This window comes from Rhinopithecus roxellana, chromosome 3 (genome assembly GCF_007565055.1).
Source record: "Rhinopithecus roxellana isolate Shanxi Qingling chromosome 3, ASM756505v1, whole genome shotgun sequence".
Lineage (NCBI taxonomy): Eukaryota > Metazoa > Chordata > Mammalia > Primates > Cercopithecidae > Rhinopithecus > Rhinopithecus roxellana.
The window spans coordinates 170,722,788-170,739,469 of NC_044551.1; the positions used below are offsets into that span (position 1 = coordinate 170,722,788).

General features: G+C 41.5%; 1 protein-coding gene across 8 annotated transcripts in view; it reads right to left on the reverse strand.

Annotated features, from left to right (window-relative positions):
* NSD1 (nuclear receptor binding SET domain protein 1) overlaps window positions 1-16,682 on the reverse strand; it is a 173,934-nt gene that overhangs the window by 43,269 nt on the left and 113,983 nt on the right. For all 8 annotated transcript variants that reach the window (XM_010386416.2, XM_010386415.2, XM_030926945.1 and 5 more), the window contains 5 exons: window positions 14,707-14,782; window positions 12,398-12,516; window positions 10,868-11,011; window positions 6,831-6,954; window positions 1,038-1,238 (listed from right to left, as the gene is read on the reverse strand). In XM_010386416.2, the coding sequence (XP_010384718.1) occupies window positions 1,038-1,238; window positions 6,831-6,954; window positions 10,868-11,011; window positions 12,398-12,516; window positions 14,707-14,782 (664 nt within the window). The remainder of the gene's footprint in view (window positions 1-1,037; window positions 1,239-6,830; window positions 6,955-10,867; window positions 11,012-12,397; window positions 12,517-14,706; window positions 14,783-16,682) is intronic.

Sequence of the window (16,682 nt, forward strand, 5' to 3'; positions counted from 1 at the left end):
AAACAACAACAGCAACAAAAACAAACACCTCGTCTTACCAAAGAGAACACATTTCAAAACTTAAGTTTACCTATATGCACAGACAGTTTTGGAAAACTCAGGTTTCACCTTAACTATGAAGCAGAAGAAATTTCTAGGACAAGTTTTCACTAAAAAAAAAAAAAAAAAAAATGAACCCCCATTCCTGCCTTGACATGCATTTCTGAATGATATCACACATAGAAACCAGAGATATAAAAACGGCCCAAGGGGGTCAGGTGTGGTGGCTCACACCTGTAATGCCAGCACTTTGGGAGACTGAGGTGGGTAGATCACGAGATCAGGAGATGGAGACCGGGGGAGAGAGCGAGACTCTGTCTCAAAAAAAAAAAAAAAAAAAAAATGCCCAGGGGAAGACTATACTCTGGTTTTCTAATCAATTAGGGAGAAGAGGACGTGCAGCTGAACACTTTCTCAAACTACATTTCATATGAAATCCAAATATTCAATACCCTACCACATAACCACATTGTGTTCTGCGAAGCCCTGGCATTGCCTGGCTGCTGAACTAGTTCATTATGTCCCTCTTCTCTCCCAAATACAATGTTGGTAATCTCTCTGAATAGAGAGACGCCATAAAGTGACATGATGGATTGCATTTGAAAATATCTGTTGCCGGCCGGCTGTGGTGGCTCACGCCTGTAATCCCAGCACTTTGGGAGGCCGAGGCGGGTGGATCACGAGGTCAGGAGATCGAGACCATCCTAGCTAGCATGGTGAAACCCCGTCTCTACTAAAAATACAAAAATTTAGCCGGGGATGGTGGTGGGCACCTGTAGTCCCAGCTACTCAGGAGGCTGAGGCAGGAGAATGGCGTGAACCCAGGAGGTGGAGCTTACAGTGAGTTGACATCATGCCACTGCACTCCAGCCTGGGTAACAGAGCGAGACTCCGTCTCAAAAAGAAAAAAAAAAAAAAGAAAAAAAGAAAAAGAAAATATCTGTTGCCAATGAAACTGAGGTTTTACAGTTAGAGTGGTCCACGTGAGAAATCCATACCTTTAGATGCAGAAACATTGGCTGGATTAGCAGCATGACAGGTTATACAGATGTGGAGGGAGCACCGGAAGCCCTTGTTCTGCATAACAGTGGGTGGGTACTTCTGGACACACTCTTCATGGTAAAACTTTCCACACAAGGGTAGAAGGCACCTTTTAACATCTTCCCCACTCTGCTTACATACAAAACAGGTATGGATTCCTGAGAAACCAAAAGAAGATAAATTAATAAGAATTCAAGAATCTACAAAATGCTAAACCATTAGCTGAAAAGTTTGTAAGAAATTTTAAAATGGACTGATAGGACTGACATCATCTGACCCCACTGTAACAATCTTAGTATTATTATAAATGAACTATCTGATAATACACACTCCCTGACGTGATACAACAGAAAGTACACAGAAAATGCTTGCTGGTGGCACCCCCGCCAAAAAAAACAAAAACTCAAATTAAACCTAATCCAGCCCCTGGACTAACTACAAGTTTACAGGAAATATGGATGAAAGAGGAACAAGTTAAGGGGATACCTCCAGGAGGCAACCAACAAAATTTAAGTTTGGCTGGGCGAGGAGGCTCATGCCTATAATCCCAGCACTCTGGGAGGCCGTGGTGAGTGGCTGGCTTGAGTCCAGGAGGTCAAGACCAGCCCAGGCAACATGGCGAAACTCCATCTCTACTAAACATACAAAAATTAGCTGGGCATGGTGGTGCATGCCCATGGTCCCAGCTACTTAAGAGGCTGACACAGGAAGATCGCTTGAGCCTGGAAAGTGGAGACTGACTGAGCTGAGATCACACCAGTAGACTCCAGCCTGGGTGACAGAGTGAGACCCTGCCTCAAAAAAAAAAAAAAAAAAAAAAGGTGTGGGGGCAGTATTGTTATAGATAAGTAGAAACTAAAGAGATGAATAGGCCGGGCGCGGTGGCTCACACCTGTAATCCCAGCACTTTGGGAGGCCAAGGTGGGTGGATCATGAGGTCAGGAGATCGAGACCATCCTGGCTAACAAGGTGAAACCCCGTCTCTACTAAAAATGCAAAAAAAATTAGCTGGGCGTGGCAGCGGGCGACTGTAGTTCCAGCTACTTGGGAGGCTGAGGCAGGAGAATGGCATGAACCCAGGAGGCGGAGCTTGCAGTGAGCCGAGGTCACGCCACTGCACTTCAGCCTGGGCGACTAAGTGAGACTCTGTCTCAAAAAAAAGAGATGTATAAAAAAGTTTACACTACAGGAAATCACCCGACATACAATGCTGGTAATCTCCCTAAGAAAACCTACAGGGAAGCTTTTGGCCTCTCTCTGGATCTAGATCTTGATTCAAAACGTAATAAAAAGACATCCCTGAGACAAATGAGAAAATTTGAAAATGAACTGGCTGGTAGATGATACAAAGAAGTTATTATATATTCTTGCTATACATTAGATGTTGTATCTGTTAGAAACCCTTTGAAATATATGGAGAAAATGAGACAGAAGTTGGTAACTAGTGAAATTAACTGAATACATGGAGATTCTTTACATTGTTCTACCCTGGTGTATGTCTTAAGATTTTTGTAATAAAAAGTCAAAACCAGGCCAGAAGTTCAAGACTAGCCTGGGGAACATAGTGAGACACCTTCTCTACTAGAAATACAAAACAATTAGCTGGGTGTGGTGGCAGGCGCCTATAATCCCAACTACTACAGAGGCGGAGACACGAAATCTCTTGAAACTGGGAGGTGGAGGTTGCAATGAGCTGAGATCGCACCACCGTACTCCAGCCTGGGCCACAGAAGGAGACTCTGTCTCAGAAAAAAATAAAATAAAATAAAATAAAATAATAAAAAAATAAAACACAGACCTCTATCTCTCTGTAAGATGCAGTGCAACATAAGAAAAAGAGCCTAAGCTTGACAGGCAAACAGACCTCAACATGAATCCTCCTGCAGGCAATTGCTGGAAATGGAAGCTCATTCAAATCACCCATTTTATCTATAAACACTGAGAACATCCAGCAAATAAATATTTTAAGAAATATTAAACAGGCAAAACTCTACCTGATGCTGAATAACTGGTAGCTTTTGTGTGTGTGTGTGTGACTCAATCTCCCTCTGTCGCCCAGGATGAAGTGCAGTGGCATGATGTCAGCTCACTGCAATCTCCACCTCCTGGGATCAAGTGATTCTTGTGCCTCAGCCTCCCAAGTACGTGAGATTACAGGCACCCACGACCATGACTGGCTAATTTTTGTATTTTTAGTAGAGATGAAGTTTCGCCACGTTGGCCAGGCTGGTCTCAAACTTCTGAATTTAAATAATCCGCCCACCTTAGCCTCCCAAACTGCTGGGATTACAGGAGTGGTAGCTATTATTAAACCTGAGCAATCTAAACAATGATGTGATCACCCTATTGCAGGAAAATAGGGTAAGCCAAGAGCACTAATAAAAGACTCCCATTTCTTACACTGTACCAAAACTGGTAAAACTTCCTACTCTCAAAGATAATAACTTTCCTAGGAAAAAGGGGAAACATAACCACAAATCTAAAAAAACCAAAAATAAAAAAATTCTATCTTCTCTATACCTCATGTCATATGCAAAAATTAATACAAAATAGATCATAGACCTAATAGTGAAATGTAAAACTAGAAAATTCTATGAAGGAAACATAGAACTAAAAATCTTTGTGACACTGGCCAGGCGCAGCGGCTCACACCTGTAATCCCAGCACTTTGGGAGTTTGGGAGGCCAAGACGGGTGGATTATCTGAGATCAGGAGTTTGAGAACAGCCTGGCCAACATGGTGAAACCTTGTCTCTATTAAAAATGCAAAAATTAGCTGGGCGTGGTGGCACATGCCTGGAATCCTGGCTACTCGGGAGACTGAGGCACAAGAATCACTTGAACCTGGGAGGTGGAGGTTGCAGTGAGTGAGATCATGTCACTGTACTCCGGCCCGGGTGACAGAGTGAGACTCTGTCGCAGATTAAAAAGAAAAAACAGGCCAGAGTGGTGGCTCAAGCCTGTAATCCCAGCACTTTGGGAGGCCGAGATGGGCGGATCACGAGGTCAGGAGATCGAGACCATCCTGGCTAACAGGGTGAAACCCTGTCTCTACTAAAAAATACAAAAAACTAGCCAGGTGAGGTGGCGGGCGCCTGTAGTCCCAGCTACTCGGCAGGCTGAGGCAGGAGAATGGCGTGAACCCGGGAGGCGGAGCTTGCAGTGAGCTGAGATCCGGCCACTGCACTCCAGCCTGGGCGACAAAGCGAGACTTCGTCTCCAAAAAAAAAAAGAAACAAAAAAAACTTGGTGACACTGGGTTAAGTAAAACTTCTTAGCTATGACAGCAAATCACAGTCCATAAAAAGAACAAACTGATAAACTGGATTTAATAAAATTTAAGAACTATTAATCTTAGAAACACATCATTAAGAAAATGAAAAAGTTGGCCAGGCACAGTGGCATGTAATCCCAGCACTTTGGGAGGCCAAGGCAAGTGGACCGCCTGAGGTTGGGAGCTCGAGACCAGCTTGACCAACAGGAGAAACCCCGTCTCTACTAAAAATACAAAAATTAGCTGGGTGTGGTGGCACATGCTTGTAATCCCAGCTACTCGGGAGGCTGAGGCAGGAGAATTGCTTGAACCCAGGAGGAGGAGGTCGCAGTGAGCCGAGATTGCGCCACTGCACTCCAGCCCGGGCGACAGTGTGAGACTCCATCTCAAGAGAAAAAAAGAAAAAAGAAAATGGGGCCAGGAATCGTGTGTTACACCTATAATCCCAACACTTTAATAGGCTGAACAAGGAGGACTGCTTGATCCCAGGGGTTCAAAACCAGCCCGGTAATAATGTAATAAACCCTGTCTCTAAAAAAAAATTTTTTAATTTGCCAGGCATGTGGCAGGCACCTGTAGTCCCAGCTACTAAGGAGGCTGAGCCAGAAAGATTGCTTGAGCCTGGAAGGCTGAGGCTGCAGCACTATACTCCAGCCTAGGCGACAGAGAGAGACCCTGTCTCAAGGAAAAAAAAAGAAAAATGGAAGGGGGAGGGAGGGTACAAAGTGTCCAAAAACTTGAATGTTCTCAGCACCTTTATTTATAATAACCAAAACAGGAAACAACTCAAATGTCTATCAACAGATGAATGGATCAACAACCAAGTAAATCCACACAACAAACTACTACTCAGTGATAAAAAGAAATGAACTACCAATACACACAACAACCTTACTGAATCTCAAAATAATAATGCTGAGTGATGATTTCACAGGTGCATACATATATACATACCAAAATTTATCAACTCATACACTTGAAATATGTGCAATTTTTTGCACTTCAATTCTGCCTTAACAGAGCTGTTTTACACACTCAAAATGATTTTCCTCTTGACCCTATAATATCCTCCCTTTAGGTACTATCTTCCTTTCTGCTGAAGTCAAGTTTCTTCAAGAAGTTATATATAGGGCTATCCACTCACCCTTCAATCTAGTGTAATGAGACATCCTCTGGCAAAAATTGAGGCATTTTCTCACTGCCACATACAAAATTCTCTCTTCAATCCAGAACCTCCTTAGTGTCTTTGCTACATCTGCCCCTGCAGGTAACACCTGACTCCTGTGGCTTCAGAGATATTGACTAGCTCCTCCTCTCCTTCCAGTAACTCGTTATAAGAGCATATATGCCCAGGTAGTGTCACTGACCATTATCTTATCCTAATGACACTTTTTCTTTGGGAAGTATGATCCATATGTGCAGCTTCAATGACTTACAGGCATAAGATCTATACCTCAGCCCTGAGTTCTTCACTGTTTACATGCTGTAACATCTACATATCATGCTTAAAAGAGAGAGAGAGAGAGAGAGAGAGAGAGAGAGAGAGAGAGAGAGAGAGAGAGTGAGAGAACACTTTCCAGCCTGGGCAACATAGTTAAGACCCCCATCTCAATAAAAAATAAAAAAATATTACCCATGCATGGTGGCAAGTGGCTGTAGTCCCAGCTACTTGGGAAGCTGATTGCTTGAGCCCAGGAGCTCAAGACTACAATGAGCTACGATCACGCCACTGCACTCCAACCTGGACAAGACCTCATCTCTTATTTAAAAAAAAAAAAAAAAAAAAAAAAAAAAGAACACTTTACTTAGCACAGCTTTATGAAGTGCTTTACCAGCTGGTCTCAGCTGACTATTCCTATTTTCTAATCCAATCTAAGCATTATAACTCACAAATAATCCTTTAACTTTTTTGGTAAATATTTTTATTGATGTATGATGTACACACCGTAAAGTACACACATCCTAAGAGTATAGTTGATGAAGTAAACATGCTCATGTAATCCTTATGCAAATTAAGAAATATAAAACATTACCAGTAACCAAGAAGCCCTCATAGTTACTGCCTATGCCTCTTAACTAAAATATCCTAAACTCTAAACACATTGGCTTGTATTCTATATTCCCCAAATGTTTTACACATTTTCATTACTGGACCTTCTGCCCTTCCCCTCTCGACACCAATTTTTCTTTCTCTCTTACAGTTAAACACAGATATCTTCCTCTATGGCATTAGCTCATCTTTGCTTACATTACACTCTGAATGTATCACCGATACAATGCTTTTTGCACTGTATTATGCTACCCATTTATTATTCACTTGGTAGCTTTTCTGAAAGCGGTGACTCCACAGCACCATTTCTGTATCTGTAACAACTAGCCCAGTGTTGCCACAAAATAGTGTCTCCAATAAATGTCTTTCCTGAAAAACTTAAAATTCAAACTTTCTTTGGAGGAAGACCATTCGATATCTACTTTACCTGTGCGACATTCATTGCAGATAAATTTTCCTCTTGGCATCTCAGTCAATCCAAGGCACTCCAGGTGGAAAGCCCCGCAGCACTGAGCCTCACATAACAGCAGCTCACCCAATTTTTCACAATTCTGTTAAGAGAAAGAAAACATCTATCTGTTTTTCCATGTTTGAGAATCAAGAGTAAAACCAGTGTCAGTGGGTTAAAGTAAACAAAGGTTAAAAGTGGCAGAAAATGAGGTGAGAAAGAGGCAAGGGCCTGTAGTTGTAGATTTTATTCTAATTAAAAAGGTGTACCATTGGAGAACATTACCAAAGGAAAGCTAAAATCAGGTATTCATTTTTAAAAAGATTGTTCTGACTGCTACAAGGAAAATGAGTTCAAGAGTCAAAAGGTCAGAAAAGAGCATAGAGATAAACCAGAAAGCTACTGAATGGTTCAAGCAACTGACACTGGCTAGCTAGACTTGGGCCATAAAGTTCCAAAAGATCAAGGTCTAAAGAGCCCTTTTGGGACACACCTAGAACCATCCCAGAGAGAGATCACTTTTCTGAAATAATCTCAGCTAAGATAGGGCCTCATTTAAGACAGGGGCTTAGGAAATAAAACAATGTAAGATTTATGATTTTTTTTTTTTTTTTTTTTGGAGACAGAGTCTTGCTCTGTCACCCACGAGGAAGCGCAATGGCGCAATCTTGGCTCACTGCCACCTGTGCTGCCCGGGGTTCAACTGACTCTCCTGCCTCAGCCTCCCGAGTAGCTGGGATTAGAGGCACGTGCCACCATGCCTGGCTGATTTTTATATTTCTAGTACAGATGGGGTTTCACCATGTTGGCCAGGCTGGTCTGAAACTCCTGACCTCGTGATCCACCCACCTTGGCCTCCCAAAGTGCTGGGATTACAGGTGTGAGCCACTGCACCCAGCCCAAATATTTTTTAAAGCCATGTACTACTATGAAAAGTGAACAAGGGGAAAGGTGACTAAATAAGTTTTAGCTTCAAAAACTCATAGAAACAGAATAGGTCTTGATCACTTAAGAATTAAAGCTTAAATAAAAAACTAACTAGGACAGCTTTAGGGAAAAAGGTTAGAAAGGTAGCCTGGAATTGATAGGAGACCCCAGGGAGTTTATCAACTTATAGTCTGAGCTATCTTCAAACGTCTGACTCCCATTATCTACTATTCACATATAAAAATTGAAAAATAGCATTATATATTATACTTTGCATATTCACAGCGCCAACAACGTAAGTTTTTATATATAGTAAAAAAACTTGACCTTCAGCACTTAAATAGGAAAACGTTAATTACAATGTGAATAAGAAACAAAATGTTTGCATTAACTAAATGTTATAAACTAATTCTTCAACTGGGATAACCACGTAATTTATCTTTCAAACTGGGACACTTGAGAGTGAAAGGAAGAGCTATTAATAAATTATGACAGCACAAGGGACCTACACAAAGACTGATCCAGACAAGCCAGGACCATAGGGTCACCTTACCTTAATCTTTTCATTAAATGATGTTTGTAAAATGTGTTTACACTCTGACTTGTCTCACTAAGTAAATAATGAGCATAACTGTTTTTGAGGATTAACACTGTTGTTTGGGATCTGGTCCAAGTATATAATAGTGAAGATAACAGGCAAAGAAACTGGATCAATATTGGCAACAATAACATTTTCTGGTCTGAGTTTACTTTTTTAGAGATCTCAACTTATTTATCTATTGTTATTTATTATTTGTGAGATAGGGTCTCTCTCAGTCACCCAGATGGGAGTGCACTGGCATAACCATGGCTCACTAAAACCTCTACCTCCCGGGCTTCAGGTGATCCAATGACCTCAGCCTCCCCAGCAGGGGAAATACAGGCACACACTGTCACGCCTGGCTAATTTTTGTATTTTTGGCAGAGACAGGGTTTTACCATGTTGCCCAGGCTGGTCTCAAATTCCTGGGCTCAAATGATCCACCCACCTCACCCTTCCAAAGTGCTGAGATTAGTGCTGTGCTCGGCCTATGGTTTCAATTTAAAAAAGAACTGGCTGGGGCGGTGGCTCACGCCTGAAATCCCAGCACTTTGGGAAGTCGAGGCGGGTGAATCATGAGGTCAGGAGATCGAGACCATCCTGGCCAACATGGTGAAACCTCGTCTCTGCTAAAAAATACAAAAAATTGGCCGGGCATTATGGTGGGCACCCAGCTACTCAGGAGGTTGAGGCAGGAGAATGGCGTGAACCCAAGAGGCAGAGCTTGCAGTGAGCAGAGATAGAGATAGCGCCACTGCACTCCAGGCTGGGTGACAGAGCGAGACTCGGTCTCAAAAATAGAAAGAAAGAAAGAAAGAAAGAAAGAAAGAAAGAAAGAAAGAAAGAAAGGAAAGAAAGAAAGAAAGAAAAGAAAGAAAGAAAGAAAGAAAGAAAGAAAGAAAGAAAGAAAGAAAGAAAGAAAGAAAGAAAGAAAGAAAGAAAGAAAGAAAGAAAGAAAGAAAGAAAGAAAGAAAGAAAGAAGGAAAGAAAGAAAGAAAGAAAGAAAGAAAGAAAGAAAGAAAGAAAAGAAAGAAAAGAAAGAAAAGAAGAAAGAGGCCGGGCGCGGTGGCTCAACCCTGTAATCCCAGCACTTTGGGAGGCCGAGATGGGCGGATCACGAGGTCAGGAGATCGAGACCATCCTGGCTAACATGGTGAAACCCCGTCTCTACTAAAAACTACAAAAAACTAGCCGGGCGAGGTGGCAGCGCCTGTAGTCCCAGCTACTCGGGAGGCTGAGGCAGGAGAATGGCGTGAACCCGGGAGGCGGAGCTTGCAGTGAGCTGAGATCCGGCCACAGCACTCCAGCCTGGGTGACAGAGCGAGACTCCGTCTCAAAAAAAAAAAAAGAAGAAGAAAGGAAGGAAGGAAAGAAGGAAGGAAGGAAAGAACGAACGAACGAACGAACGAACTAATATCCTCAAGTTTTTGTTTACTTAAAAGAAAAGTCTGTAATCTTGACCTCTTGGGCTACAGGCATGAGCCACTGCAGCTGGCTCATTTTTTTAAAAAGACAAATTTTTTTTCAACAGAGACAGGGGTCTCACTGTATTGCCCAGGCTGGTCTAGAACTCCTGGCCTCAAGCAATCCTGCTGCCTCGGCTTCCAAAAGCACTGTGATTATAGGTATGAGCCACTGCACATCACCTATCTTCAAGTTTTTATATACCAAATTTTAAGAATTACATAGGTAAATCAAGACCATTAAAAAAATACTCAAATGGTCACTGACTCTACTCACAAAGACTAAAAGTCTCTTTAACAATAAAGTGGAATCCCGTATCTCACAGAGAGGCAATCCAACACAATGGTGAAGACTCTAAACCAACCAAGTCCAACGGAGCTTAAAGGTTAGAAAAAAGGAGAGGGAGATTCTAAATCCAGACTGCTGAGGTTTAAATCCAGGGTTCTCTGATGAATATAAGCAAGTTATTTATCCTCTCTGTAATTTAGTTTCCTCATCTGCAAAATGGGGATAATCACAAAACTCTACTTAGGAGATTATTAGGATGACTAAATAATGTAATATTTACAAAGTGCTTGGAACAATACTTCATACACAGTAAATACTGTATAACTATTTATTAAATAAATAAAACAATATAGGTGGTAGGCTTTCTGAAGTCATCACATTAAAGGAAAAATATCTCAAAGCTACAATTACCCTTGAAAAGTTCCTTACAAACCCAAAGATTCTGACACCATGAGAAGTACTGGAGAATTATATTTGAATAAGCAACCAGAGATTCGCATATTCCATCTCAGACTTGTTTCACGGCATATATTCCTTCATGGGCCTTAAGGGCAGGTGGTTCACCAACACTAAACTATTTCTCCAAGTATCTTTCTTTGTGGGGAGAAAAAAAGGGTCAAATCCTTAAAGAAAGTGACTCCACTGGGATCATCCAAAAGCACTGTTATTCTACCAAGAAACCATCATAGAGATGGAGTGGGTTTCCCTTTAAAGATGAACATGCAATGAAAACACAAGTTGGCAAACATTTCTCTACCTGACAAACATTCTCCTTGAGTGCAGCTCCTCCACCGCGTTCACCCTGCATTTTTTTAGAGGCAGGCATCCCAGAATCATGTTCCACACCTTCCTCAACAGTCTCCTTGGGGCTTGCGGCCGTCCTGTGAGGCATTAGTTCTCCCTTGCAAAGAAAAAATAATGTCCCACATCTGTATTATCGATGTCTCTTCCATTTGACCCCCTCCCTCTGGGCTGCTATTTGTCTAGCCATTAAGCACTTACAGATGTTCAGCCAATCACTCAGGCGGACTGCATGCAATGTTAGTTCTAACCCTGCTGTGATTGGGCGGGTAGTGGGCGCCTCATGCCCTGCCACTAACTGCTCTGAGGCTGTCTGTTCCACTGGAACTTTCTGAGCTGTTCCATTTTAAGGTTTCACTAAGGGAGAGAAAACATTCTTAAGTTTATTTGATTACTTATTTGTCCTTCCAAGATCAGTGTTTCCTAAATAATGCCCCTCTTGGGCATTCTATTCAGATTGTCCTGGAAAGAAACATTCTGCATCATAATGTGTGATGCTGACCTGACTTCTCTATTTTAACTTGAGTTGGAAACCCAGAGATAATATCAATGATTGCACTGATGCTTTGCAAGTAAATGGTTTTAAATCTTTTGTTTCCTGAAGGCCGATATTCATAAAAATTGTCCTAAGATTAAGTAGCTGATGGTCTCAAGAAATAAGCAAGTAAATCTCCCCGCTAATCACAGCACTCTCAATTTGCTTTTTTTTTTTTTCAATTAGAGTCAAGGTCTCACTGTATTTCCCAGGTTGGTCTCGAAATCCTGTTCTCAAATGATCCTCCCACCTTAGCCTCCGAAAAAGCTGGGTGGCATGAGCCACCACAACACCCAGCCAGCAGTCTTAATTTTTTTCTTTTAAAACAGAGTTTCACTCTGTCATCCGGCTGGAGTACAGCGGCATGATTTCGGCTCACTGCAACCTCTGCCTCAAGGGTTCAAGTGATTCTTGTGCCTCTGTCTGATTAGCTGGAATTACAGGCGCACGCCACCACACTCAGCTAATTTCTATATTGTTAGTAGAGATGAGGTTTCACCATGTTGGCCAGGCTGGTCTCGAACTCTCAACCTTAAGTTATCTTCCCACCTCGGCCTCCCAAAGTGTTGGGATTACAGGAATGAGCCGCGGCGCCTGGCCAGTCTCAACTTTTACAGGGCAGTATCTAAGTTCCTTCAGATCATATATTGACTTGATATTGTGCTCTCTGGTTTTACAAGTTTACTTAACGATGAAACTATTATATACCTGATTGGACATCTACAGCATAGGATGTGATGATCTTTTAAAAAGACCATATTGACAGCTGCAATACATGCCTTGCCTTATTATTAGGATAAGGCTCTACTTTTCCTCCAAGATTCCTTATGGCCATCAGCCATTTCAGTAGAACAGTATTCTCAAGAAAACTCAATGGAAAGAGGGATGTGGCCTCTGGTGTGAAAAGTAGCTTCTCTGTAGAAGGTGAAAAGATCAAGAACTGAGTATTACCTCTAAGCTTGGAATCTCTTTTGACGAGTCATCATTTTTCACTTTTTTACACTGCATCTTGGCTGCAGCATGCCTCTGTCGTTTTCGCTTCCTTGGTCTGTCAAATATCTTGGAAGTGCCTGTGACAGGAAAATAGGTGTTATTTGCTGGCTAATAACACACATGTCCAAAATCTCTTATTAATAGAATAAAAACCAACCTTAAAACTCATTGAATTCTCTAGCTTTGTGGATTAGGAAAATGGGGGAAATAAGAATTGAGACTAACTCATGATGACATAACTAGATGGGAAATGGCTACATATATGTAACTTCTGCCTCATATAGATTAAATAATAAGTGTACAGGTTATTACAGAAATTTTAAATTATATGATTGAAATGACAAATCTTATAGTTCCTCAAAGGAATTAAATCCTATAGATGAAAGAGAAATGCTTTTTACTAGTCATGAAAAGATACCACTCCCTAGACTTCGAGATTGGAGACAATAATATAAATCACTATATGATTTATGGATTAAGGGCCGGGCACTGTGGCTCAAGCCTGTAATCCCAGCACTTTGGGAGGCTGAGGTCGGCAGATCACATGAGGTCAGGAGATCGAGACCATCCTGGCCAACATGGTGAAATCCTGTCTCTACTAAAAATACAAAATTAGCCAGGCATGGTGGTGCATGCCTGTAATCTCAGCTACTCAGGAGGCTGAGGCAGGAGAATCACTTGAAACCAGGAGGTAGAGGTTGCAGTGAGCCGAGATCGCGCTACCGCACTCCAGCCTGGATAACAAGAGCGAAACTCTATCTCAAAAAAAAAAAAAGAAAAAGAAAAAGAAAAAAAAAGGATTAAGATGGAGAGTTGAGGCCGGGCACAGGGCACAGTGGCTCATGCCTGTAATCCCAGCACTTTGGGAGGCCGAGACGGGAGGATCATGAGGTCAGGAGATCGAGACCATCCTGGCCAACATGGTGAAACCCCATCTCTACTAAAAATACAAAACAAATTAGCCAGGTGTACTGGAATGCACTTGTAGTCCCAGCTACTCAGGAGGCTGAGGCAAGAAAATTGCTTGAACCCAGGAGGCAGAGACTACAGTGAGCCAAGATCACACCACTGTACTCCAGCCTGGGCAACACAGCCAGACTCTGTCTCAAACCAAAAAAAAAGAGAGAGAGAGAGAAATTCTTCTAGTCCCTCCCGCACTTTCCATTAAACACATTTCAACAGTGTTATAGAAACATCAAGGGGAATCTAAGAGATATTTCATGAGATATCATGAAGGATATTTATGCTAGTTAACAATATGAAAGGTGGAGTTTTGAAGACTGCCTCAATGAGCTCTTTTTTGACTGCCTGATTGAGTTGGAGAAGCTCTGCCATCAAAACTGCTTGCAGCCTAACACTAAAAGAAGATATAGTATGAGTACAACAGAAAGGTCTGAAATTCTCATAAGCTGGAACACTTACACAAAATTTATAATGGATAAAGTTCATGTTGTAGGTTTTATTTCAAAAATGAAATATAAAAACACAGGAAAAGAGCTGATGTTATTATTACTACTATTATTTTAAGAGACATGGTCTCTCACTGTTGCCCAGGCTACAGTGCCTGGTGTGAGCAACAGCTTACTGTCGCCTCAACCTCTCGGGCTCAAGGGATCTTCCCACATCAGCTTAACAAGTAGCTGTGACTATAGAAATACACCACCATGCCCAGCTAATTTTTTTTTTAATTGTAGATAGAGACAGGGTCTCACTAAGTGCCAAGCCTGGTCTGGATGGAACACCTGGCCTCAAGTGTTACCTTATCTTGGCCTCCCAAAGTGCTGAATTGCAGTTGTGGGCCACCATGATCGGCCTGATATTATTTTGAAAGCAGCTTATTTTTAAATCTTAAAAGCAAATTGAGCAACCTATGGGATTACAATTGCCACATGGCTAAAATAAGCTAACATATTGCTAGATTTACTTGTTAGAAAATTTAATAATCATAGGCCACATGAAATATAATATTCCCATGATACTCTTTGCTCATCTTCACATTTCTTCTATAAAACAGGAATACTATACATAATAACCTAACTCTCTGTAATGCTTTAAAAAGATTACAGGTAGCATTCCTACTAAAAGCCCTGGTAGATGTTCAATTTATGAATATTTTATCTGTTTGAGGAAGCAGATTTTGGACAAACCAGTTTTAAAACTTGTACCTCATTGGTCTGGTTTACACATGTAACAATTTTTATGGTTAACAGACAAAGCGCTTCAAACTTACTACTGCATTACATTTTTTAAATCTCAAAAATACTCACCTCCACCAAAATCTTTTGAATAAGATGTGGCACAAGATTCAGTTATGCCATTCTCCAGGTGACCAGCTTCATAGCACTACAAATAAGTGAAAACAACACCATTTACAGAGGAATGAAAAAATAAACCCTTTATTTTATATGCCAAAGTCTGAATTGTCAGCTGCCACGGATATTGAATTTTGACTTGTTTTAGCAATTAAAAACATGAACATGACCATAGTAAAGGGTTGAACAGAAACTTCAGGGGGAAAAGAATCAGATTTTAAAATGCTCCAATAGACTGGGCACGGTGGCTCACACCTGTAATACTAGCACTTTGGGAGGCTGGGGTGGATCACCTGAGGTTAGGAGTTCAAGACCAACCTGACCAACACGGAGAAACCCCGTCACTACTAAAAATACAAAATTAGTCGGGAGTGGTGGTACATGCCTGTAATCCCAGCTACTCAGGAGGCTGAGGCAGGAGAATTGCTTGAACTCGGGAGGCAGAGGTTGCGGTGAGCCAAGATCGCACCATTGCACTCCAGCCTGGGCAACAAAAGCGAGACTCCGTCTTTTTTTTTTAAAAAAAAAAAAAAAAAAAAAAAAAGCTCCAACAGACCTGTGAACACTACATACTCCTTAAGAAAAAATAAAGACTTGCCAGAAATTTCCAACATATAGACTAGATACACAATGCTTTCCGTGACTGAAGTGGAGAAAGAGAAGAGGTATGTACAGGCTCAATTTTATGGCAGTCCACCCTGTTCTTAAAATCCATCTTTCTGGTCGAGTGCAGTGGCTCATGCCTGTCATCTCAACACTTCGGGAGGCAGAGGAGAGCAGATCACCTGAGGTCAGGAATTTGAATCCAGCCTGGCCAACCACGGCCAACATGGTGAAACCCCGTTTCTACTAAAAATATAAAATTTAGCTAGGTACAGTGGCACACGCCTGTAATCCTAGCTACTAGGGAGGCTGAGGCAGGAGAATTGTTTGAACCCGGGAGGCGGAGGTTGCCCTGAGCCAAGATCGCGCCACTATACTACAGCCTGGGAGACAGAGCAAGTCTCAAAAAGAAAAAAAAAAAAAAAGAAAAAAGAAAAATAATCCATCTTCCTACAATTGTATTCTCAGCTATTAGATATGACACAGACCTGTTTACTTGGTGAACTGTATATTAAACAGTTCTGAAATACTGAATGGCATGCCAACCAAAAATGACTTCAGATCAATCCAAATTAAAGCAACATTAAAACTCAAAACAAATACTCAACATCAGGAGTCTAATCAAGAGCCAAACATTTTATTTACCCACTACTAATATTTGTATGAATTAGTTCCATCCCAAGCAAATGTCTTTTCCTACAAGAATGATAATATTCTTCATCATAACTGTAAAACAACATTTAGTGGTTACAAAAAGTCAGTATAATAAAGGCCATTCTGGTCAGGCGCGGTGGCTCACACCAGTAATCCCAGCACTTTGGGAGGCTGAGGCAGGCAGATCACCTGAGGTTGGGAGTTCGAGACCAGTCTGACTACCATGGAGAAATCCTGTCTCTACTAAAAATATAAAAAATTAGCCGGGCATGGAGGCACATCCCTGTAATCCCAGCTATTGGGGAGGCTGGGGTAGGAGAATCGCTTGAACCTGGGAGGCGGAGGTTGCAGTGAGCTGAGAATGCGCCATTGCACTCCAGCCGGGACAACAAGAGCGAAACTTTGTCTCAAATAAATAAATAAATAATAAAGGCCATTCTTGCTGTAGAGTTCCTAATGTTTGGGACTTAAACAAGATAAAATACAGCTGTGAATTTCTGAATGCTCATTTTATCATATTAATAAATCATAAGACTGCAATTCTCCTCATGTTCTGTATATATCAGAAGTCTAACCATGTCAAGTAAAATGAATGGGCAAATGTTAGGTAGTCAATTCAACAAAACGAGACTCCTAGACAAATCCACAAAATACATTTTTGTAATTATTTTTAA